Here is a 25,774-nt window from a genome sequence, read left to right as displayed (position 1 = left end):
CTGTTGTGAAAACTCTGCAGAACTGCATAAGATCTTGGACATCATCATATAAATCAGACAAAGTTAAATGACAGTACAACTCTAAGGATCAAAATTGTTACTGTTCCATTGCTCTTTGTATTTATTCATAAAGATGTGAACCTAAATCTCTTGAGTTTCACCAATGCTTTAAATTTTTAATTTTAGATTTTAGGGCTAGATTTGATCATTGTAGGTAACAATACAAATTACATGCTGATCATTTTTTTCTTCACATGTTACATTTTTTGGTTAATTATTTGGATAGAACACTGGGTCTCTACTTTTTCTCCCCCTTAAACTGATTTTTAAGTCAGTTATATTTCTGACACATTGAATTAAGCAGAACACCAGGAAATAAGATGATGGAAATTCCAAGGTATATGTAAATTCTCAAAATGAATTCTCTGAAATCCTAAAGAAATTTTATACATTTATTATTCACTATTCTTTCTCCTGAGAAGTTACTATCATGATTTTTCTTCTTTTATCATTTCTCACTCATATAAACTTCCTCAGGAGCACATACACATATTGTCAAGAGAGTAATTTTAGCATTGAATCTGCATGAACAAAGAGAATAAATCACACTCTTGTATTCCTAAAATGCTTTGTATTTATATACTGTATTCATATGGACTCAATTTGTACTTAAAAATGAGAATTGTTTGGTGAAATATCAACCAACAGTTACATATTTTTAAATTAATCCGTGTAGTCTAAAATTTCTTTCTTTGATGAGAGAATGATGATTTAGAATAAATTTTATTTACTAGAAGAAGCAATAAATCAGATTTTGTGTGCTTGTTAAAATAATTATTTTTTTTAATCTCTTTTCAGTTTTCTCTTTGAAGATGGTGAAAGCTTTGGACAAGATCGAGATAGAAGCTCACTATTAGATGACACCACTGTGACATTGTCATTATGCCAGCTAAGAAATGTAAGAATGGTATTTTGACAAATCTACCTCAGATTTTTTTTTTAAATAAAACCTTACAGATATACATGAAGCCTTGAATTCCTCCCTAATCTCATAAAATATGTCAGAGTTTCTTTAAGGTATGTGCCCAGGAGTGATATTATTGGGAAATAGGATCTGTACATCTTCAGCTTTAGTATATATTGTTCAATCATTCACAAAAGTAGTTGTATCTTTTTACCATTATTGGATAAGGTTTCTCATTTTCTATATACTTGGTAACACATGATATTATCAAATTTTTACAAAATTATTGTTCTAGAGGCACCTGGGTGGCTCAGTCAGTTAAGTGTCTGCCTTAGGCTCAGGTCATGATCTCAGGGTCCTGGGATCAAGCCCTGTTTGGGGCTCCCTGCTCAGTGGGGAGTCTGCTTCTCCCTCTCCTTCTGCCCCTCCCCCCACTCCTGCGTGCTCTCGCTCTCTCTCTCTCTCAAATAAATAAATCTTAAAAAAATTTATTGCTCTAAAAGATATAGAATAGTGTTTTGCTATAATACTAATTTTTAATTCCCTGATTATAATGCAGTTACAAATCTCTTCTTATTTCTTGGTAGTCTGTTTACCTCTTCTATATATTACTAGTTCATATCTTTTGTCAGTTTTTCTACTGGGTGCTTTCTTATTGATTTGAGGACTTCAAAAAATATATTCTAAATATGGAGTCTTTGTTGGCTATATGTAATGCATATATCTTCCAATCTGTGGCTTTTCCTTTAACTTTTGATGGTTTCTTTTAAGGAATATGATATTACTAGGCATAGGTTTTTCTTTTGGTATTTGTCCCAGTTGATGTTTGTAGTTTCCTGGATCTTTGTTATTTCATGTCTTTAATTTTGAAAATTTTTGCCATTTTTACTTCCAATATTTCTTTTGTTTCTTCCTTTCTTCTGATGTTTCTATAACACATAGATTACATCTTTTGATTCTTTATTAGAATTTTTACCTCCATGCTTATATTACCCACCTGTTCTTGCATGCTGTCCACTTTTTTCCTTAGAGCCCTTAGCATATTAATCAGAGTTATTTTAAATTACTGGCCTGATAATTTCAAACTCTCTGACATATCTGAGGCTGGTTCTGTAGCTTGCTTTGTTTCTTCAGAGTGTCTTTTTCACATTTTAGCATGCCTTGCCATTTTTTGTTGAAAACATGATTTACCAGTAAAAAGAACTATGGTAAATAGGCCTTTAGCTCAAGATATAGCTGTTTACTATTTGTGTAGCTTTTTTGTCAGAGGCTAAAATTTCCTCAACTATCCTTGTTCTTGTTTCCCCTGGTGTCTTTGGGTTTCCCTAGAGACCTTTTCTTTTTTCCGCCTAGAGACTTCTTAAAATAGGGTCTAAGGCCTGCAGCTCTTTCAGCTGGAATCCCCTTTTATATAGGAGCTCTATTGACATGGAGGTATGGTAGGGAAGGGAAGGAGTTCTATAATCCTATGGTTAGGTCTCAGCCCTTTAGTGAACCTGTGTCTCTGGGCTGTGACCTTCATATAAAGCTTCTCAGCTTCCCACCTTACCTTATTAGAGACAGGGAAACTAAAAGGCATCAGTATTGGGTATTCTTCTTCCCCACATCAGTGACTCGGGCTGGCTAAAGTCGGATATCCTCCCCTCCACCCCAAAACATGCAGTTCTTTCTTTACTTGAATATAGCAGGGTCTCCTCCAGTCTGGCTGCCTGTTCAACAGATGCCCAAGTCTTTGTCCCATTGTGCTTAAAACCCTAGGCCACAATTATCAATATACTTTATTTCTAGCTTATATCCTTTCTCTCTAAGCCTAGCTTTGGGTCACCTATCATTGCATTTTTCTTATATTTTTAGGCTTTTCCTGTCATTTAATATTTTACATATTATGTAGGAGGAGGGAATTAGAATCTCTTATCTGCCATAATGCAAGGAATAGAGCATTTAAATATATAATTATTACTACATGATACACTAAACATAATCTCTTTGAAAAGAAAGAATGTGTATAGTGGATGAAATAAGTAGCAGTACAAAGCAACAAACAATAAACTACATCTAAATATATGGTTTTGACTGATTTGATTTTACCCTTAATTTGCTTCTTTAAATATAATCCAAAGTATATGAACATAAGTTAAATGAATACAAGGCTTTAATTTTACTTGCTAATGACCTTACATTCCCACTTTTGAAATTTAAAATACTTTTTTCTATAATTATTAAGAAAAAAGTTTATGTTGCTGATTTTACAAATAATATGGAAACCAAATAATTTTTACCTTCTACTTTTCTGTATTTTTGCCCTTTTTGTACTTTTAATATGCTAAATTTTTAATACAAAAAAAGCAGAAAAGTTACTTATAATATCTATGACTTTCAGGACAGTAAAACCCAAATTTTAAAACAATGTGCATATTAAATAATGGGGTAAAATTTGAGAAAATATTATTTTTCTACTTAGAATTTTAATCCACAAAAGAAACACCTAAAAGTTTAGAGGCAAAATGGGATAAATCTACAGCACATCAAATTTTAGAGAAAAGCCAGGCATAAAATCAGTGTTTGCCAGAGTCTCAGTTGTGGGTAAACGATTTTTCTTTGGCTTTTAAAAATTCTGAGGCTAACTCACGTGGGTGAGTACACAGTAACTCTAATCAACAGAAGATCAATGCTGGCTACACACAGAGCTTGAACTTCTGTGTCAGTCCCCACAGGAGCAGGTACTCTGCCTTCAAGTTGGAACTTGAACTGAAGAGCAGAGCAGCAGGCAAGATGACAATAACGTTAATCACCCTACTTAGGATGTATCTATGATTTTACTTTACTATTGCCTGCCTTCTTATGTTTTTGAATATCTATAATCCTGGCAATGTTATTATTTGGAGTAACATTTATTATAATATGTTTGTGAAAAACAGAATGAAAAAAACTGAATTTTGTCAGCTGGTTTACCAACTGTTTGAATCATGCATGTTCAAAGTATGATGTGAGAAATTCTTTTGAATCCTTTTATTAGCACCTTACTTTTGTCTTAGTTTGTATTAATGTCAAGGCAAAAATACATTGGACTCAAGTTTTAAATTAAGAGATGTGTATTAAAAAGTACCTTTTTATATAATCTTCACATAATTTTAAAAAGTTTTATCCATTTATTCAATTTTATACTAATTTTAGCAATTCTGCCTTGTGTTTAGAAAACTATCATAATAGGTAACATTTAACATTCTAACATTAACAATCTAACATTTATGAGAAATGCCTGAAGGTAAAAAACCAAAACAACAGAGAATATTCTTTACAGCGAAACTTAATCACTGGAGGCATGGTGTATTTGCATGTTTACAATAAATGGATTTTAAATTCTGTTTTGTAGTTTCCTTGCTATATTTATAAATATATAATTTTACATCATTTTCCTTTTAAATAAAGATGACTGTTTCTGTCTCAGATCTTAAATATCATAAATATTTTCTCTTTAAATTCAGAGGTTAAAAGATGTTGGTGGAGAAGCATTTTACCCACTACTTGAAGATGAGTGAGTATATATATATATGTATATATATATATTCTTTTTACCATTATCTTTCTTTTCTGTTTCTATTAGATTGATAAGAAGCCTGCCTATCTTTTTGGAAAATTGTTTCCTAAGTAGAATACAAAAATGTGGTGTTCTGTTTTTTTTAATTTTATACATTTTGTCAATTTTTCTCCTTTTGTTTCTCTTTTATAGCCAGTCTAATTTACCTCATTCAAACAGCAATAATGAGTTGTCTGCGGCTGCCACTCTCCCTTTAATCATCCGAGAGAGGGACACAGAGTACCAACTAAACAGAATCATCCTCTTTGACAGGCTACTAAAGGTAGGACTCTAAAGTGTAAGGTGAAAGAGTCCATATACAGTCTTTATTTTTTTTTTATTTCATTGGTAATTCTTAGGGAATCTTGATGTCATGAGAACACTAATTCTTAGGACCTATTTTATCTGATTAATAATAAAAATGATACATGATAATAGTAAAATTAAAAAGTAAAAACAAGATGAAGGAATCTATGCAAAACCACATTAGACAAAAGATATTTAATATCCTTGCTATTTAAAAAACACTTAAAAATCAATAGGGAAAAGGACTATCATTGAAACAGAGAAATGGATAAAAAACATAATAGAAATACAGCTAGTCAGTAAATCTATTCAAAATATGTATCGTTACTGGGACTGAAAAAAAATAGACTTTTTTTCCGTATGGAATTAGCGAAGTGAGTACATGCATATTGAGATTGGAACTCTCATTCTTCTGAAGTAAGTGTAAATTGGCTAAAGCATTCTATAAAGCTATTTTAAATTTTGTATTAAGAGCCTTTAACAGGTCTGTGATTCAACAGTCTTACACAATTCACAGCGCTGTACCTCTGAAACAAATAATCCATTAAATGTCAAAAAAAAAAAGAAGATAGTAGGAAGGGAAAAACGAAGTGGGGGAATCGGAGGGAGAGACCAACCATGAGAGACTTTGGGCTCTGAGAAACAAATTGAGAGTTCTAGAGGGGAGGAGGGTGGGGGGATGGGTTAGCCTGGTGATGGGTATTAAAGAGGGCACGTACTGAATGGATCACTGGGTGTTATACGCAAACAATGAATCATGGAACACTACATCAAAAACTAATGATGTAATGTATGGTGGTTAACATAACATAATAAAAAATATATATAAAATAGAGAGGGATGGTTAAAAACAGTAGATTCAGCTCCTCTCTTTGATTGTATTATATAAGATTTACAGAGGCTAGGGAACTATTCCACTACTAACTTAATATGTATTAATAACATCAGGTAAAATAATTTCAGGTACTTGGAAATTTATTGCAAGTCACCTTCAACTTTATCACTGGTATATTCAGATCTATTTAGATTAAAAGAAGGTACTTGTTAACTTGAGGTATTTTTCATATCTTTTTTTTTTACCTATAGGCTTATCCGTATAAAAAAAATCAAATCTGGAAAGAAGCAAGAGTTGACATTCCTCCTCTTATGAGAGGTTTAACCTGGGCTGCCCTTCTGGGAGTTGAGGTAAGAAAGAAAAGAGGTGGGCCACCTGGGTGGCTCAGTCATTAAGCGTCTGTCTTCAGCTCAGGTCATGATCTCAGGGTCCTGGGATCAAGTCCCACATCGGGCTCCCTGTTCAGCGGGAAGCCTGCTTCTCCGTCTCCCACTCCCCCTGCTTGTGCTTCCTCTCTCGCTGTCTCTCTCTCTGTCAAATAAATAAATAAATTAATTAATTAGTTAATTAATTAATTTTAAAAATCTTAAAAAAAAGAAAAGATGTTAGAAGCTGATCAATGGTGTTAAGAAAAAAGGAAGAAGGAAAGTACTTTCTGAATATATATTTTCCAAGTTGTTAGGAAATTATATAGTAAAATTTGAGTTAAGATTATTTGGCAGTTTATAGTGAAAGCAATAGAAGAAAAGAATAGACTAGATAGAATAGAAAAATATAATTGAAGTCTTGTTAGATTTATGCTATTTAATATTTCATTTAATGGGACTCAGAAATTATCTTGATTATACATTTTAAAATCAGAATATTTTAATATATATTTCAGTTATAAGTATATAGCCCTGCTTATAAAGTATGTTCATTTAGAAATAGAACTGCTTATTTATAAGGAAAAATATTCCATTCTAATTTGAACCTTGTCAAAAATCATTAATATAATTTAGTGCCTTTTGGCATATCTATCTTACCAGAACCATGCTGCCAGGAGAAATAGCTACTTTGTCTTCTATAATACCTTATCTGTGGCAGTGAGAAGAGGCAAGGTGTCACATTATTAGAGTGACTTGCCGTACTAACAGAGACTTTGGTGACAGCAGTCATGATAATGGGCCAAATCATTGCCAATTTTTTTCATTTCCTGTCAATTTCTTTGTCACCTGCCTTTCTATATTCTCTTATAGATATCTTATGGATATCCATCACCTATTTTTTGTGTGTGAATTCTCCCAAGTATTTTTAATCCTTTTAACTCTCTATTGAAAGAATTCCTTCCTTTATTCCTGATTTCTTTGGTGAAAGTCTACAAATATCTTTGAGTTTGGTTGGTTGCTTAATAAGAATGCCTGTTATTCCTACCATATGGTGATAATTAGAATTGTAGAACCATATAATGCTAAAATTCAAGAGGAATTCCAAGGTCAGGTTGTCCAAATGTCTTATAAGGTAGATGTACCAGAGATGCTGATAATAGCATGTTACATCGGAGATTGAACTCTAAATTCCTAGCTCTTTCTCTACCATTACAGTAAACCAGAGAATTAAGAATTGATCTATGCCTGATCCTATAGAACATGACCAAAATTTGAAGTAGTTTATTCAGTTATTCTTTCTGTAGAGCTATAAATGGAAAATGTAAATAATCTCTTTAATCCCTCAATGATTCCATTAGGGATTCCACATGGAATTTCATTCTTTCATTTGTCCCAAACCTCTTCCTTCTGGTGCTGAACTCCTTTAAACAATTTTATTTTATTTTTGCTTTCATCTCCAATTTTACAGGAAAATTTCTCAAGGGATGACCCCCCCCATTTTTTTTTAAATTTCTTCATGAAACTTACTATGTGTGAGTTGACAATGAATAGAGCACAGCAAGGCTGTGTTGTGTTGTGGGAGCTGGGAGATTAGCTAAGCATACTCATTAAGACTCTTTTAACATATTTGTCTTCCTGTACGTGTAATTCAAATGACTGCCTTAGCAAAATGGTAAATTGTCACAGACTTTCATCACAGATTGTAAAAGATGTGAAGAATTTTCTAAGAGGATGCTTTGGGTTTGAATGTGCCTATCTATAATTGGGTGTGCTTTCAGAGATAGATGTTTCTAAGAACTATATTTTGTCTAAGTCAATAATTTATTAAGGATATGATAAATTAATATATCTTCTCTTATTTTTTGCAGGGAGCTATTCATGCCAAGTATGATGCAATTGATAAAGATACTCCAATTCCTACAGATAGACAGGTATGATTTAGATTTTCTTAAACAACCTAAGATAATTCTGCCAAATCTTTAAATTTTAGAAAGGCAAGAAGAATTTTCTTAATTATGAAACTCAGCAGCCATCATATGTATATGTGTACGCATAGCTCTTATTTTACTCACAAGTTAGTGAGTTAGAATGCTTCAAAGGAGTTTAGACCAAGTAACTTTTCCTAATAATTATACTTTTTTATCTGAAGAATTTGCCCTTTATTTAGACCAGGTTATAAAGGAAGGTTTTTTGAAAACTATATTAATATATACCTTTTCAATAGAAATGGTCTGCTTTTTTGTTTAAGTATACATGCAACTTTTTTGGTGTTTCCAGAGGACTATTATAAAATTTAAAAACTTCAGACACCAGGATTATGTAGATGGTCTATTCTGAAATTCAAGATACACTCTTTCCTTTTCCTTATCTTGAGATTTATTGGAGATCACTCTATTCCAGTTCCATCTTATTGTTTTGCTGTTTTACAGATTGAAGTGGATATTCCTCGGTGTCATCAGTATGATGAACTGTTATCATCACCAGAAGGTCATGCAAAATTTAGGCGTGTATTAAAAGCCTGGGTCGTGTCTCATCCTGATCTTGTGTATTGGCAAGGTAACATTTTTTTCCCCCAATTATTAAGCTTCTTTTTGAAGTATAAGGCGCATGTTGCATGACTGACAATTTAAAAAATTAAAACAAAATATCAAAATATCCTTGGCTTTGAGGAAAGCTGTTACTGGTTATCTGTTTTTAGAGAGAACATTTTTTTAACTTTGTCTAAATGCCTAGTGGATATCATTTAAATGCATGATATTTAATGAAACAATTTACCATAATGTTGATTAGGAAAGTAGGAAGAATATTTTGTGCTGTTGTAATCTCTGGGGATACTTTTTTTAATGCTTATGCAAATAATAAAATAATATTGTACCATAAATAATTTGGGGCTAGTTGATATTCTTGTCATTTAATGATTTACAACTTAGTTATCATGGTTATTAGGAATTGGAGAATAGGATACTACCCTAAACTGCTTATTATATTTGTTATTTCTCTTTTATTAAATAACTTTAATGTTCTATATCCTTGATTTTTAGCCCTTCTCATTATTTTTGTAGTCACTGATAAATTGATGAATGAGATGGCCATTCTTCCCAGTTCTATTTTTTAATTTGTTGTTATGAACAGTAGTTTTTATATTTTAAATCTCAATTTCTGGCCAAACTTAAAGCGAAGCTATTATTTTTCCTAGCTTTATCCCTTTTAGAGTTCTGTGTCTTCCTAACAATTATAGATAGATTTATGTGCCTTCCTTCAACATAACAACACATGAACAGCATTATTATCAATAAAAGAAATATATAACATGTTTGTATTTTACTTTACAATTTTTGAAAGATTGCTTTTCATCATCCCAGAGAAACTTGTAAGACAAATTTCCATCGCCAGGATAAGGAAACGTGCTTGGAGATGTTAAAATGATTGCCAAGATCACACAGGGTCAGAGATGAGACTATAGTCAAGCCTTCTATCAATTTTACATTTTTCAATTACTGTATTTCTCTCTTTAACTCATAATAATAGATAATAATAACAATATCTGATTTGATTTGGGCATTTACTATATGCCGGTCATTATCAATTACTCCTCAAACTACCCCATGATGTAATATATTTCTGGATGAGTAATACTTATAATGCTTAATCTATGTAGAAGTAATGCAGGGAACTGAATAAGGTATGTATATATACTTATATTGATTTATATTTACTGCATTCTTTCCCCCCAACCCCTTCCCATCAGGTCTTGATTCACTTTGTGCTCCATTCCTATATTTAAATTTCAATAATGAAGGTAAGCCTATTTATCATTTAAATAATCATTGTACATATTTTTCTAAAGTATTTTATTCAAAGAGGAAAGGTTTTTGTTTTTATTGTAAGGTTCTTGATCTCTTCCTAGTAGATACTGTAAATTTCTGTGAAATAATCTGTTAGACTCATTTTAGAGAATGTAAAAGGTTAATTTATTACTAGAGTTTCAATTGTAACAAGGCAGTGACTAGAAATTTAGGGAGTATCTGATTATGCATTCATCTTCTTTGGTGACCATTTAATGAAACTTTGGAGAAAATTTAACTTCTTTAGAGACTAGCTTTGGTCTATGTATACTTTCTAAACAGTTTGTAAAGAAATAAATAGTGGTCTTATATCTCCAAAGCTAATCATTTCAGTCATTCCTTAATAAGACTTTTCTTGCTCTCCCTCTTAAACCCATATAGCACCTTGTATTTCTGGAAATTTATCTTGTGTATGTTTTTATATTTTAGTTGTTTATATACTAACATAGTAACCCTTTCTTTGGTTAGTAGCTTTTTTTAATGACAGGTTTTTTATTTTCTGTGCCCCTCTTTGTTTTTGTTTTTATAATGCCTCTTTTATAGTAGGTTTTTCAAAAAATATTTGTTAAATTTTTTTTAAAGATTTTATTTATTTATTTGACAGAGAGAGAGAGAGAGAGCAGGAACACAAGCAGGGGGAGTGGGAGAGGGAGAAGCAGGGAGCCCGATGCGGAGCTTGATCCTAGGACCCTGGGATCATGACCTGAGCCGAAGGAAGACGCTTAACTGAGCCACCTAGGTGCCCCTATTTGTTAAATTTAATTGACTCTAATCACTAATGATATCACATCTAGAGACTGATACCCTATATAGCATGAATCTCTATAAGTATCTTGGATCTCCATCTTTTTCAAATTTTATTTCATGTCAGAATTTACAAAGATTTCAGGAATTGAGTAGAGATAGCATAATCCCAGAGAGCTAAAATTTCACTATTTGAATGATTTTTAAAATGCACTGTTTTCTGACATCAATACTCATTAATCTAGCAGAGATTTTGCTATATGTAGTTAAGCACAGTCTATTATCATACATACTGATCCAAGAATATTAAGAGATCTGTGTTTGAAAGAACAATTTATGACTAGAGCTCCTAAATCCAAAGTTCTCATACTCTTTTGTTTGTATCATCAAAAATTAAGGATCTTAAGGTCTGTATGGCTCATTAATAATGACCAAATTTAGATATTTTTAAGTATAAAGTTCTGGTAATAAAAGTTTTTATTGTTGTGGGATAATGATTGCCACACTCATTCAAAACTGAAAAGTTACTAGGATAGTTATCTTTTATTGTCCAAAATATTTTCTGTTTTAAAGGATAGGTGGTTCTCCCCCACTTAATTTTGTGTTTCCATCAATGTTAATATGACTCTTGTTTAATAGTAGATTCAAGGATTGTGTGCTGAGTGACTGCTGACCATTTATCCCATTAACTAATTTGCTGTATTTCTTTGCCTTGTTCTTTCTTAGCCTTGGCTTATGCATGTATGTCTGCTTTTATCCCCAAATACCTGTATAACTTCTTCTTGAAAGACAACTCACATGTAATACAAGGTAAGCAAATGTCTTTACTTGTCTTTTTACAGAGAAAGTGCTTATGTCAAAAATAACCAATACTAAATTAAATTTATGATTGTGACCCCATAAAATATGATAATAATCCATCACTAAAACCCATAAAGAGACCATTAGGTTTAGTCTTTCTTCAAGTCCATAAAGAATTATGGTATTTTTCTAATGACCACTATAACCAAAGACAAATATGTTTTATAGGAAGGAAGTTGCTTTTCGCTTTTATGTTAATTTAGTAAAGCCACCCAACTTCAAGTGTCATGTAATGTCAACTTCTGAGAATTTATGAAGTTAGGTATTATAAGCGTGTATCTTGTATCTTATTGAGATGTGTTCCATACTTATTCACAGTTTCCTTATTACCTTTGTCAGTGATGTTTATTATAGAATTGGCAGTATACTCTTTAAGATTCCAGCAAAATCCAAAATGAGTGGATTTAATAACACCTTGAATGATACCAAGAGATTTCAGAGACTATGTGATGCAAATAATTTATCAAATAGTGACCAAAACAAACTGAAAAGATTAAAAGTAGAAAATATTCAGGTAAGGGCGCCTGGGTGGCTCAGTTGGTTAAGCGACTGCCTTCAGCTCAGGTCATGATCCCAGGGTCCTGGGATCGAGTCCCGCATCGGGCTCCCTGCTCCACAGGAGGCCTGCTTCTCCCTCTCCCACTCCCCCTGCTTGTGTTCCCTCTCTCGCTGTGTCTCTCTCTGTCAAATAAATAAATAAAAATCTTTAAAAAAAAAAAAGAAAATATTCAGGTAAGTATTTATGCATCACAAAAGGTGATTCCTTAATCTTTAGTTAAGTAAAGTCAGAAATAATGCTGTTATTTTTAAAGCTAACATGAACCCATAATTTTAACTGAGTTTTCATATATAAAGCCTGGAAGTAATCTTTTCCCAAATTTATCAGGTCTCTCTTAAAGCATAATGCCTAGCCAGAATCCTATACTTTAAGGAAGATGAAGATATTTGGAGAATCCTTAAAAAAAAAAGCAATTAAAACAGAACTTCTATAATAATAAAAAAGTATGATGACTAACATAACATAATAAAACAAAAAACAGAACTTATAAAATGAATTAGCTAGCTCTCAGAAGGCCATATTACATAGCTTCTATTATATTCATTTTTTTCTTATGGTTCTATATAGATTCCTATTTCAAAATACAGAAATGATTTACCTCGAAAAATTTAGTTTCATTTTTCTGGTAATTGTTTTATAATACAGATGAATGAGTATATTTTATATTGATAATGAATTTCCAACTTGAAAAAAATGAGTTTTTATACTTTTTAGCTGCAAACTTTTTTAATACACTTTAAAAAGGCTTATTATACAAATAAATAAGACAAGATCTTGTTTCATATAAGTAAAAGAGAAACCGTAGTGTCCACAACATGAATTTGGAGGGACTTAGTCAGAAAGGCCAAGCCACTCTTAATTTGTTAATCAGTAATATATTTTAACAATATTGTAATTAAAAGACTATACAATTATTTAAATTTTATTTTTATGTTAATTTTCTCATATTGTAACTAAAATACTATACAATTACTTAAAGCTTATTTTTGTCAATGTTAATAATTTTCTCACTTATAATTTCTATAAATTTGTGTTTGAAATCTTGAATTGGTAACTAATCTTAAAACTTTTCAAAGCTACAGTAAATGTTCTTTAATTTTATGATGAAAAATGTAGCATGTATATTTTCCCAAGAAACAATAAACAAGGTGTCTTATTTGTTCAGTTTTTGTGTTGACCACATATTATATAAGAAAAAAAGTTTCAAAAAAAAAATGAAAGAGAAAAAAGCAATTTCAACAAATGTAGTCTTTCAGTAAGTAATTGTTCTGCACTGACTCTAAGCCAGGCACTACTTAATAGAATTTCCTAAGGTAAATAGCACTCAGGCCTTTTCCAAGGGATTTCATAGCCCAGTATAGGAAATAAATATGAAAACTATTTATACACCAATGAAATAAATATACATACTGCTATATTAGCACAGAGGAAGAAGTTGGGGAAGTTATTTTGTGTTTTTTCCAAATTTTCTTTTCTTTTTGATAGCATGTCTAGAAAGGTTTCATGAAAGAGGGGATATTTATTGATGAATTTGAAATTTGAGTAGGAATTTGCTTGGCAAAAAGGGAGAAAGATATCCTTAAGACAGAACAAGGAAGAGAACTGCAGTAAAAAAGTCCAAAATAGGTTGATAAAATAACCAGTAGTCAAATCTGATGCCTGAAGTTCAAAAAAAGAGCTAAAGAATGAGGTGAAACAGGATGCTGATTATTGGTTACTAAAGTTTATGGAAGAATAGTGGTTTATTTTTCTTCAAAATGTCTATTTTAGGCTTGGAATTAGAAATATTCAGCTCTCATTTTATTGTTTTCCTTCTTTGTGTGTCCTCCCCTCCCCTTTTGTTATATAGCATTTTAAGCTTTAAACTTCAAAGTGACACTGATTTTTGATTAGTATCAATAACACATGCACATTTTTTCCCCCACAAGATTTGGAAAAATTGTTTATCATATGAAACCAATCAACTCAACAGCTAATTGCAGAATTGCATATTCGTTGAGTCATTGAATTGTCTCTACAGAAACCAAAAGTTTCGATATTAGATAGCAATTTTAAATGTTATTTGGAAAAAGTATTTGTTTTTATAATTATAAATGGATAGAAATTGGAAGTTTTTATTTTAAATTTTTTCATAAAATACAGTATTTACATATTCATAAGACTCTAAAATGCTTTGCCTCTTACAGAAGAGACAAAAATTCTGTTTAATCAAGATATCCTGTTTTGTTTGTTTGTTTACCATGATCCTATTAACTTGTTACTGCAGACATTTTTAAAGAAGATAAAAAATTTACTTCTAGCCTAAATGAATATTCTTTATCATTTTTGGCACTATCAGATTATCCCCAGTAATGTTACTATCGAGTTGATGAAATATCAATACACAGGAATGTAAAATATACTGGTTAAACAGCTCAGAGTTGGACCTCTAAATTAAGATTCCTAGAATTACTCTTAGACTCAGAACCTTAGAGTAACAGTTGGATTGAAAAAGGTGGAGGAGTCTGAAAGGGATAGATTGGTTAGAGTTGCAGAGATACTGGAAAACAGGCTTATAACTTGCAGAACAGACATACTTTAGGCTATTGAAGAGAAAAAAGGCAACTTTAGGCCAGTGAAGAGAGGCAGCCATTTAATTATTAAGAATGGGAACTAACCCGGGTGCCTGGGTGGCTCAGATGGTTAAGCATCTGCCTTCGGCTCAGGTCATGATCCCAGAGTCCTGGGATTGAGTCCTGCATCGGGCTCCCTGCTCCTTGGGAGCCTGCTTTTCCCTCTGCTTCTCTCTCTCTCTATCTCTCTCTGTCTCTCATGAATAAATAAATAAAATCTTTAAAAAAAAAAAAAAAAAAGAATGGGAACTAATCCTTTGTGGAAAACCCAACTATACCTTTATGTCATTTTTCAGTTAAGAAAGGAACAACCTAGAAAACCTGCCTATAAACTTTTAAACTATACTTCAAAGTCATTCTGCTGTATGTTGTTCACCAAAACAGCAATTGGAATTTTGCTACAACTTCAAACATTCTTGTACTGTTTGTTTATTTTTTTTTTAAAGATCTTATTTATTTATTTGCCAGAGAGAGAGAGCACAAGCAGGGGGAGCGGCAAGCAGAGGGAGAGGTAGAAGCAGACTCCCCACTGAGCAGGGAGCCCGATGCGGGGCTCGATCCCAGGACCCTGGGATCATGATCTGAGCCAAAGGCAAGCCGAAGGCAGACGCTTAACTGAATGAACCACCCAGGCGTCCCTCTTGTACTGTTTATAAAACTAAGGCATATTCACACTTGGACCATTGGAAGATGTGGTTCCTATAAGTCAGAAAGGGAAAGGGAGAGAGAAATACCATATAAACCTAGGAAATAAAATTGCATGAAAAATTTCCCAATATTCTGTTTTCCTGTATATGTTTCTAAATCCTTTGGGGAAAAGGATGATATCTTCTTCTCTGTAATTCTCTAACATTTAATGTAGTGCATCACATAGCTAGGATGGCTATATAACTAAACTGGGATATTTTTCAGAGTATAAAAGCACACTAACTGCACCAGACACTGAGCCTACAGGTGGCAGCTGGAACTCTCCATGTAACCAGGATGTATGGTCACACTGCACATAGACATTCAATAAGTTTTTGAGGACAGAAGGAGGAAGGAAGATAGACTAAAGGTGGAGTCTAAAGGACAGCTGTCAAAATGCGAGTATAATATAAATCTCCTTTCTCATCAAACGATAAGAAAGAGAGAGGGAGAATATGCAATTTCACCAAAAGGGTCATGCATTTGAAAAAACAGTACATTGCTTGTTTGGGGTTGAATATACATCTTTGTCATGGATGGCTTTAATGATAGGATATTGGGAGATAGTAGGAAATACATTGAACTTACGGTCCTTGCTGTTTTCAAGAAGTCTTACATCATGTGACTAAAGAGATTTTTCCTGAGACTGAAAATGTCTGCCTTTACTATTTGAGTTTGTAGATTTACTGGAGCAGGGTATGTGAGCCGAAAAGAAAATAGCTGACAAGTGTAGGCCTAAAAATTATCTTTCTCTTCTTTTGAACCCACCTCTTTTCTAAATATCATAAGAATGATATTTAGTAAACTGGAGCATAGCTGTGGGGAATTGGCTGAGGCATGATTTTCTAGTTTAAAATGAAGTGCACTTTTTAAAAGTTAATAACTGTATGCTTTCATCAGCATATAGTTGAATGCTTATGATTATTGGTGTTACATACCACTAGCTTCTAGGTAAATTAGGACTGTAAACATACTGTTGCTAATTAGAAATAGAAAAAAAAAATTAAAGGTTAAACCCAGAAGTTCCCTGAGGCAGTGGGATCCAACCCGAGTTTTCACCTCAATCTGTAACTCTTGAAGCTGATGTGAATTGTATCTTTCTTGTTCTTAGAGGAAAAGATGAGACAGTGGATAGATAGAATGAATTCTGTTGCTATAGAGTAAACATCAAATCCAGAAAAATATTAATCAAATGCCTATTCTTTACCCAGCACCCATGGGTAAAAGTTCAAATTAGATCCGGAATTCAGCTTTATCCTGATCTTGAATACAGCACCGCCTTGCCTCGTCTTTTCTTTTTGGTGCTTCTTGGTGCTCCTCTTTGTAAAATATGTATCATTGCTTATAGGTTAATAATTATAAAATACATTGGGGTTATTAGAAGCAAAGTTTTATTTTTTTGTTGTTTTTGTTTCAAGTTTTTCCTTAAATTCCAGTTAGTTGAGATATATTGTAATATTAAGTTTCAGGAGTAGAATTTAGTGATTCATCACTTACATACAACACCCAATAGAGGCAAAGTTTTCATTGAGGAAAAGAGGGAATGCTACTTATACTAACAGATTGTTGAGGACTTAGTACTATTTCTGGAAATATTAAAAATAAGATACTTTAAAAACTAAAAAAAAAGAAAGACATTATTTTTATAGGTTATTTTCACCAAATAATTGGTTTGATCTACTTTATTGGAAGAAGGAGTTGAAGTTATTAAGAGAAAATGTTCATTGAGTTATTGTCATTTTTTAAAGATACGAAAAGTACTCTATCATGTAACAGGCACCATGTAACAGCCATATTACAGACGCTAACCACATCTGTGGGACGACGTGGGTCGTGGAGATGGCTCAGAAATAGCAATATTAGTAGTTCAAGTTTTGACCTTATTTGATAGAGGAAAACAGTTTTGATGATTGATTTACCAGAGTTTTAAAATGTAATTTTATTTAGTTCTTGTTTTCTTAAAAGAACTGTTGTTTTGAACCAAATATAAACAAGGTACAGTTTATTCACATAACGAAACTGCAGTTGAAAACAAGCTTAAAAATGTCCCATCTCAGTCTGTTTTTCTCTTCTTAGCATTACAAATGCCTCATTCCATCATCATGCTGAATTCCTCAGCATCTTCCATACCATTTCCAGGGGAATCCCTGGGAAGTAGTGAAAGTCTTTCTTCCTTCAGAAAGACAAAGATAACCTGGAATTTTTCTTACCACATTCTCCAATATTCCTACAACTCACACTTTCTGCTCTTTTGAAATATGCTTCTTTTTGGCACAGCAAGAAAAACACCACTAGGAATCTGAAAACCTAAATTATGAGCCTGTCTGTCATAAACTAGAGAATAATCCTAAATATGTCATGAAACCTCCCCAAGCCCTCTGTTCTTAACTGCAAAAAATATAAGTCATATTTGTTCAGTTCTTTATCTTCATAGTAACTGTTAGATTTAAGTAAGGCAGCATTCTATTCATTTTATCGAGTTATTGTCATTTTAGTCTCAAAAAGGAAAAAAAAAATTGAGCTCCTTAAAATATGTGTTAATTTTGTCTTTTTGCTTTGTAAAAATACGGTTAACTTGCCCTTGAGTTGATGATTGCCAGAATCTTGTTCAGGTTAGAACATAGTGAGTAAATTGACAAGAAAAGCAATTTGTTGAAAGACTGGGGAAAATAAGGGAATATTCCTCATATTTTAACTGAACTTATCAATTACAATAGGATTAGAATCAACAACAGATATTTTTAATTGCCTACTGTGTGCCTATTTTCTGATTAAGATTTTGCTAATTCTTATTCCTAAATATGGTAAATGTAGAGCCTTAGATGGAAATACGTTAGAACTGGAACAAATGCCTATATCTGTATATATAAACAAAATTAAAGTATAACTATTCCACTTGTGATTGCTTATAAAGCATTGTTCCTGGGGCGCCTGGGTGGCTCAGTCAGTTAAGCATCTGCCTTTGGGTTAGGTCATGATCCCAGAGTCCTGGGATCGAGCCCTGCATCAGGCTCCTTGCTCAGCAGGGAGTCCGCTTCTCCCTCTCCCTCTGCTGCTCCCCCTGCTTGTGTTCCCTCTCTCGCTGTGTCTCTGTCAAATAAATAAAGAAAGAAATTAATAAAGAAAGAAAATCTTAAAAAAAAAGCATCGTTTCTTATTTAAATATCTGTTCCACTTTCTGAATATACCATAATGCAAGACAGATTTAATATTGTGAGAGAAAATGTATATTGAATTTAATAGGAAAATATCACGTGTGTAATCTGTGATTCAAGAAATGAATCAGTAGTTCAGAAGGTAGAAAATAAGTTGTGCCATAGCTTTTTGGTATGTTTAATAATTAGTAGTAAGTGATTAAAATGGTAATAAAACAGAAAATTACCTACTAAAGTATATTTTCTTCATGGAGAAATTAAATATCATTGAAAATGTAAATAAAACTAATTTATATGCATTTAATGTCTTTATTTGAAGTATTATGTAAAAATGGTGGTTGTCTTAAACTTTACTGTCATTTCAGAGTATCTGACCGTGTTCTCACAGATGATTGCATTCCATGATCCAGAGCTGAGCAATCATCTCAATGAGATTGGATTTATCCCAGATGTAAGTACTTGGTACATTAATAGAACCTGAGGCAAAAAATAAAGCAAAAATAGGTAGCACAAAAGAGTATTGTTTTTAAAGTTGTGTTGTCATAAGAAGTCCGTGTTTTTGAACCAGTTTCTGTTACCAGCTATAGCCTTCTGTTATAAAGTTTGTGTGATTACCTTCCATATTCTCACTTTAAGTAAAGGGAAAGTATGTTATTTTAATTTTTTTGGCACTATCAAATTGTTTTGAAAAACACTTTAGTTTGTTGTTTTAAACTGTGCTGTAAGGGTTTTCACTTGGATTTTATGATATTCAGGGCTGCTTTTAAAGAAGTAGGAAATTTGAACTTTAGTGAATTTTTAAGTAGCTGCTTCTGTGTTTTTTTTGATATATTAACCTCAGAAGCTTCGCCAGATTTTGGCTTACTTCATTGGCTTCTTAACAGTCCATGTCAACCCAAAAGTCAGAGTTGACTTTTAGAGGTTAGCCATGGTTAGTTAGCCTGTTACTCATCTGTGGTGCGTGACATGCAGCCAAACCTCTTTTAGAAGTGTTTTGGAGTATAGTATCATAGCTTTTTATAAACCTCAAAAAAACATTTTTGAGATAGAGTTCTCCTTATTCCATCTTAACTTTTTTTGTTTCCTGATCATGCCTTTCTTCTTAAGACTCATATTCAGGGACCAGTTTATTGATGGTAAGATTAGAGATGAAAAATGTTTATATTAATGCTCAACTAATCTATTTGAAGTGTTAATAATACTTATAGTATAAATACTTGCAGAATGCTTTGAAGTTTAAAAGTACTTTCGTAAACATTATTTCATTTGATTCTCAAAACAAACCTGCAAGGCATATGAAGCAGATAATTTCAGCATTTAATTGAGAATATAATGTTTGAGAAGATAACAAAACTAATAAGTCAGAACTAAAATTTTAACTTACATCATTTGACAACTAGTCTAGTTCATCTTCCATTGGGAGAATAGAGACTAAAACATAGATGTATTTACTCCTAGTTCATTGCTCTTTGTATTGTGCTGTATATAACTCTGTGACCTGATCAGGCCTGTAGTAACCATTCTTAACATTTACAGTGTCATTTGCTTCTAGGCTTCTGGAGAAATACCTTTTATTTGAGTACGTGGTTTGTTTAGTGAGGGCTCCAAAAAGAACATATACAGATTAGGAAACAAATAAAATAAGGAAAAACCCTATAGTTATATGGAGATAAAAGACCTTGTAAAAAAAATTAACCAATATACATATTATCATAGTAAGTATTCATTTTTACATAACCCCACCTTTCTTGCTTCACATCCTGGGACATATAAGACAAAACTACATTAAATTTTATGGCTAGGGTTGAAAAAATTATAGAGGAGCTGAGTGCCAAATTGATAACAGAATAAGATATTTGAGGGGAAAAAACTACTAATAGCTAAGACACAGACTAAAAGAAGGGATAATTATTTTCAAAGAACTCTCTTGAAAGCACCTAATTGTGCTCAGTAGTAAACAGAAAATGACCTTGGGTCAGGCAGTGTTGTAGATTGACAAAAAACATTTATGCAGAAAAATAAGTATGGAATTACCAAGACAGCCTGATAAAAATTGTACACATGTTCATGAATATAGATAGTATTAAGAAAGGACTCACAAAAGGAAATATATAATTTCTATTTGCTTTAGTTAATCAGAAAAATTGAACTCTGAATGAGTATGGTATAGGAGGATGAGCAAAAAACCTTGTTAAAACTTAATAATGCAAACATATATTAAGTGCTTACTGTGTGCCCAGCACTGCTTCACCCTCTTTAAATAAACCACTCATCTAATCCTCACAAGCTTACAAATCTAATTAAACAATGACTATTAAATATTTATATATAAAATTAACTTGGAAAAGGCTAATAGCTGAATAGAAATAAAATTTTAGCTATCAATATTATAAAAGATAAGAGCAGGTGAGAACTCAGCTTAAAAGTGTTGTAATGTTTTTGTGTTATATCATGGGAAAATAAATATACTCATTTTACTTAGGCATTAACTCAGGGATCTTTTCAGATCTGGGGTTTGATTTCACTCAACTTAAAAGCTAATAAATGAGCCTGTTACGGTTTCGTGGACACTGGCAGAAAACTCAAGACTCCTGTGTCAGAGACAAAGGACGTTATCACTCATAGCACAGCAAGCCGCAGGAGTGTTAGCATCTTTGTGTTGGCTTTCCAACCATACATACATTTCCTAATATTTGTATAAAAACAGGCTTGGAAAATATAATCCAGAACAAAGAGCAGTCAGTGTTTCCACTCACAAGAAATGCAGAAGTATAGGATGCATATTAAAATTTTAATGGTAATCATTAAGAAAATAGAGAATGTAGAACTTCTAAATCAATGTGGGGTGTGGGGGTATGGAGTAAAGAAAAGTCAACCAGGGGCGCCTGGGTGGCTCAGTTGGTTAAGCGTCTGCCTTCGGCTCAGGTCATGATCCTGGAGTCCCTGGATCGAGTCCCGCATCGGGCTCCCTGCTCGTCAGGGAGTCTGCTTCGTCCTCTGACCCTATCCCCTCTCATGTGTTCTCTCTCTCTCATTCTCTCTCTCTCAAATAAATAAATAAAATCTTTAAAAAAAAAAAAAGAAAAAGAAAAGTCAACCAATCCTGTAAAAACATAGAAAGATCATAGAAAGAATGTAAGCTAATTAGATTGCCTAATAAAAGGAATTTTCAGGCATTTAAAAAAAAAATCCATCTGTATGGTATTTATAAGAGAGAAAAATGTAAGGATGTTAGTCAAAAAAGGAGATAAGAAACATAAGTCAGGCACATATTAACCAAAAGGAAACTAATGCAGTGATAATTGATATAAACTAGTAAAACAAAATACACAAAACAGACCTTCCCATAAATAGATTTTGGTATGTGACAGAGATGGCTCTATAAGCCAATTAGAAAAGAATGGATTGTTGAATAAATGGCCCTGATACAATTGGGTAACTACATGGAAGGGAGGTGGGACTCAAAGCCAACTTCATACGATACAGAAAAATAAGTTCTAGGTTGACTACAAGACCTAAATACAGAGTGTCATATTCATTACTTACATCTAGGAAGGAATTTTTACAGAAGTTACAGAAAGTACAAAACATAATATTTAAAAAAGAGAAAATTAGAATTGAGTTGTACACTCATTCTATTGATAATGTATTATTTTGATTTTAAAAATTTCCAAAACAATTGCCACAAAATGTTAATCTCTGTTAAATCTTAGTGGAGAGTACATTAGAGTTTGTTAAATGTGCTACTTTATAGAGTGAGTTAATTATTCAATAATTCAATAATTTATATATGCTATCTTGATTTATGCTTCCCTCTTTATTATGACACCTTCCTATAATTAACGGGGCATTTTTGTGTAATTTCTTGTAAAAATTCTTTAATACTAGTATTATTATGAAGTAGTATTAATTTATTTATGTACTGTGATTAATCTTATGAGGTGTTCATAATTATGTGGGATGGGGGACTGTTCCTAGTGGGATGAGAATGTCTAGTACATGGCAAATGTTGAACCTCGCTGGCCCCTAACCACTCACTGCCTGTAGTAATCCCCTAATTATGGTGACAATTAAATGCTGACATGTATTTCTGAAAAGTGAGTCTACATATATTTCCTAACACCCTCAGAGAAGAGTTGTCTCACTATTGAGAATCCTAGAGTAAACAAAGAAAAATGAGGGAAAGGAGAATATATCTTAACCTGGAGAAAATTTGCTTTGTTCAACTATTCTCTTGTCTCAGAGAATAAGCAAAAATGAAAGGTATTTAACAAAGTTAAAATGTTACTAAAAGATTGTTATTTTTGAAATCTTTTATCTTGTTTTTTTTGGTTTGTTGTATTTTGTTGGCCTGTTTCTCAGGTCTGTAGATAATATGAAAATGTTGAGACTATTTTTAAATTTAATTTTGAAAAAAGATTTGATATTTTTAATATAGAGATTGTTGACAGTGAATAGTGGTGGAAAGCGTGTGATGAAATGGAGAATTTTTCTAACATTTTTCTTACTCTTTTAATAATCACATATATTTAGTTGCGTTTAGTAGTTTGTATGTGCAGTGTGTTTTTGTTTTTGTTTTTGTTTTTCCTTAAATTACTATCTTCAGTGTTCTACCTTTAGAATAATTGCTTAGGTGACTTTCTGCATCTCTAACAATACAGGCTAGGTTCATCAAGGGGAGAGGTGGGCACTTTTGTAATAAGATCCTGAACTGAGTTTCCTACTCAATAACTAATCCTATCAAAGTAAGGCCTCATTAATCTTCCATCTTTAAAATGCAAGCTCCCATTGCAGGAAAGATGTGATTTCTGGCTCCTTTCCATTTGCTGTGGGTCACAGAACTCTGAATATTGAGTACTGTTGGAGCTTGAATAGTTAGGAATATTGTTCACTGATGTGATGCTTAGATTATATATATCATGGTAGTTATGTGATTTACATATAAATAGGGTAAGTAATGTGTACCTGGCAAAATTGGGGCGAGGGTGATTTTTATCATTTTTGTCTTGGTGTACGTTTCTGCTTCTGAAATTATATGTGGCCTTTGAAATGAGAACACGAAAGTATGTTTCTTCATTCTTAAGGAAACTATTTTTCTGAAATGCTATGAATAGCATTCAGCTTGCAAATTATGAAAAGTTGTCAGGTGGCCATTAAGAAAAATGATAAGGGCTATATCTCAGTACTATATGTGCCTTTTGAACCTACTGTCACTACTAAAGATAAAGCTAACAAATTCAGTGATAAGCAAGCATGCTGGCAAAACCATTCTCATTTAACTGCAATCTTAATGGATGCTTATACTACTACTGATTTTCTCCTTCCTTTTCAAAATTTATATTCAGCTGAGTTTGTACTAACAGAAAGTGTGAAAGGATTGTTCAGAAATATTTATGTATTTGTTTGTTTTGTTTGTTCATTTGTTCTTTCATTTATTCCTGGTCTTCATGTTGTTAATGCTACAGAAATAAATTTTAGATAATCTAAAGAAGAGACTACTGGTAATGAGCTTTAGATTTTATCAAGATGTGGTTACAGGATAAATTAGGAAAGTGTACCTTATTTAGAATCTCCCATAACAAGAGTCCCCACTGACCCGTTCTAGTCCATCTGCAAAGTGCTAGCCTGTGCCCTTTTGTCTGGCTACTGCAATGATGTCCCCAATATTAGTCCTAATCCCATTCTACTGACCTTGGATTTGTTAAGACCCCTGAGTACAAATGGCTTATTGAGCTCTCTTTTCTCCCAAGAGAGTTTAATTACCTTTCAGAAATGGCCCATATCAGGCACCTGGGTGGCTCAGTTGTTAAGCGTCTGCCTTCAGCTCAGGTCATGATCCCAGGGTCCTGGGATCGAGTCCTACATCGGGCTCCCTGCTCCACGGGAAGCCTGCTTCTCCCTCTCCCACTCCCCCTGCTTGTGTTCCTGCTCTCACTGTCTCTCTGTCAAATAAATAAAATCTTTAAAAAAAAAAAAAAAGAAAAAGAAATGGCCCATATCTTAGAAATCAGAGACTTACTAATTTCACAGGGAATAATAAAGTAATATTTTGGTAACTTCTTGCTAAGAACACATACACACAAGTTAAATATCCAGCAAGTTTCTCTATTTAGTAAATCCTCACTTGAATCTCCCCCACTCTGTTCCCAACCTAATGTATCCTTCTACTGGTTGAGAGACAAGTGAAAGGAAGTATGGCATAAGGCAGTGGTTTTCAAACTTTTTGATCTTGAGACCTCTTTAAGGATCAAGGATACCAAAGAATTTTTGTTTATGTGGGTTATCTCTACCAATATTTACTAAGACATTTAAAAAATATTTATGTATTAATTTATTTAAAAATGACAACAAAGCCACTGCATGTTAACCACAATAACATGCTTTTCTAAAAAATAATTGTTTTCCAAAAAAAAATAATGGAGGAGTGGTATGATTTTTTATTTTTGCAGTCTCTGTTTAATAGAAGAAAGCTAGATTCTCATATCTGCTTCTGAATTCAATCTGTTGTGAATCATTGTTTTGGTTGAAGTGTATGAAGAAAATTAGGACTTATACAGACATGTAGTTGGCAAAGGGCCTTTTCAGACAGTGGTAGTTTCTTAAAGCTTAGTTGCAAAGTACAATCTAAAACCGTACCAATGAACTTTTCATACTCTGTTCCATTCAAATCGCTCGGTCTGTCTTGCACTTTGGCTTTTACCCACACATGATTTTGTAATGTCATATGTTGGTCATTTCGGTTCACTGAATTATGCAGATCTTCCAACTATGAAACATTTCATTTTACAATATAAAAAAAATCACATTCATTAATATGACCATTGATCTTATCCAAAAAAATCATTAAGTGTTGGAAAGCTGCCAAGCTCACAGTGGCAGAAACAAGTTTTCTAAAATTTTAATATTCACCTGACTGCTAGAAATTTTTCTTGAAGTGATAGGCTCACTTCATTCATTTTTGAGAAATATCTGCCTAATATGAAAGCCTGGAAAAAATAATTGTTTATATGTCATGCTTACAAGGGAAAAAAAATGGTATTCTTGGAAAAAAAAAAAAAAAGCACCTGCCTTGACCCACATTTCAAATGATTGTCCTAGTGCTTTTTCTCAAAACAATCTTTACAATTCAGTACACAGTATGTTTTATGCATACTTCCCATTTTGTCTTATGAAACATTTAAAAAGATACTTAGTAAAATTGTTAATTTTAATCTTTCACAAGAATATGACTGTTACACTTCAGTGCCATGACCTTGATTTG

At 32.7% G+C, this 25,774-nt stretch overlaps 1 protein-coding gene across 4 annotated transcripts in view; it reads left to right on the top strand.

Moving 5' to 3' along the window:
- The window catches only part of TBCK (TBC1 domain containing kinase), a 227,915-nt gene that overhangs the window by 81,122 nt on the left and 121,019 nt on the right, over nt 1-25,774 (top strand). For all 4 annotated transcript variants that reach the window (XM_064584933.1, XM_064584936.1, XM_064584934.1 and 1 more), the window contains 9 exons: nt 859-958; nt 4,450-4,499; nt 4,695-4,824; nt 5,934-6,032; nt 7,919-7,981; nt 8,480-8,606; nt 9,799-9,849; nt 11,366-11,449; nt 18,879-18,964. In XM_064584933.1, the coding sequence (XP_064441003.1) occupies nt 859-958; nt 4,450-4,499; nt 4,695-4,824; nt 5,934-6,032; nt 7,919-7,981; nt 8,480-8,606; nt 9,799-9,849; nt 11,366-11,449; nt 18,879-18,964 (790 nt within the window). The remainder of the gene's footprint in view (nt 1-858; nt 959-4,449; nt 4,500-4,694; nt 4,825-5,933; nt 6,033-7,918; nt 7,982-8,479; nt 8,607-9,798; nt 9,850-11,365; nt 11,450-18,878; nt 18,965-25,774) is intronic.

This window comes from Mirounga angustirostris, unplaced genomic scaffold (genome assembly GCF_029215605.1).
Source record: "Mirounga angustirostris isolate CCGP_5_RB_7025 unplaced genomic scaffold, mMirAng1.0.hap1 SCAF_2, whole genome shotgun sequence".
Taxonomy (NCBI): domain Eukaryota; kingdom Metazoa; phylum Chordata; class Mammalia; order Carnivora; family Phocidae; genus Mirounga; species Mirounga angustirostris.
This window is presented reverse-complemented; position numbering and strand designations above follow the sequence as displayed.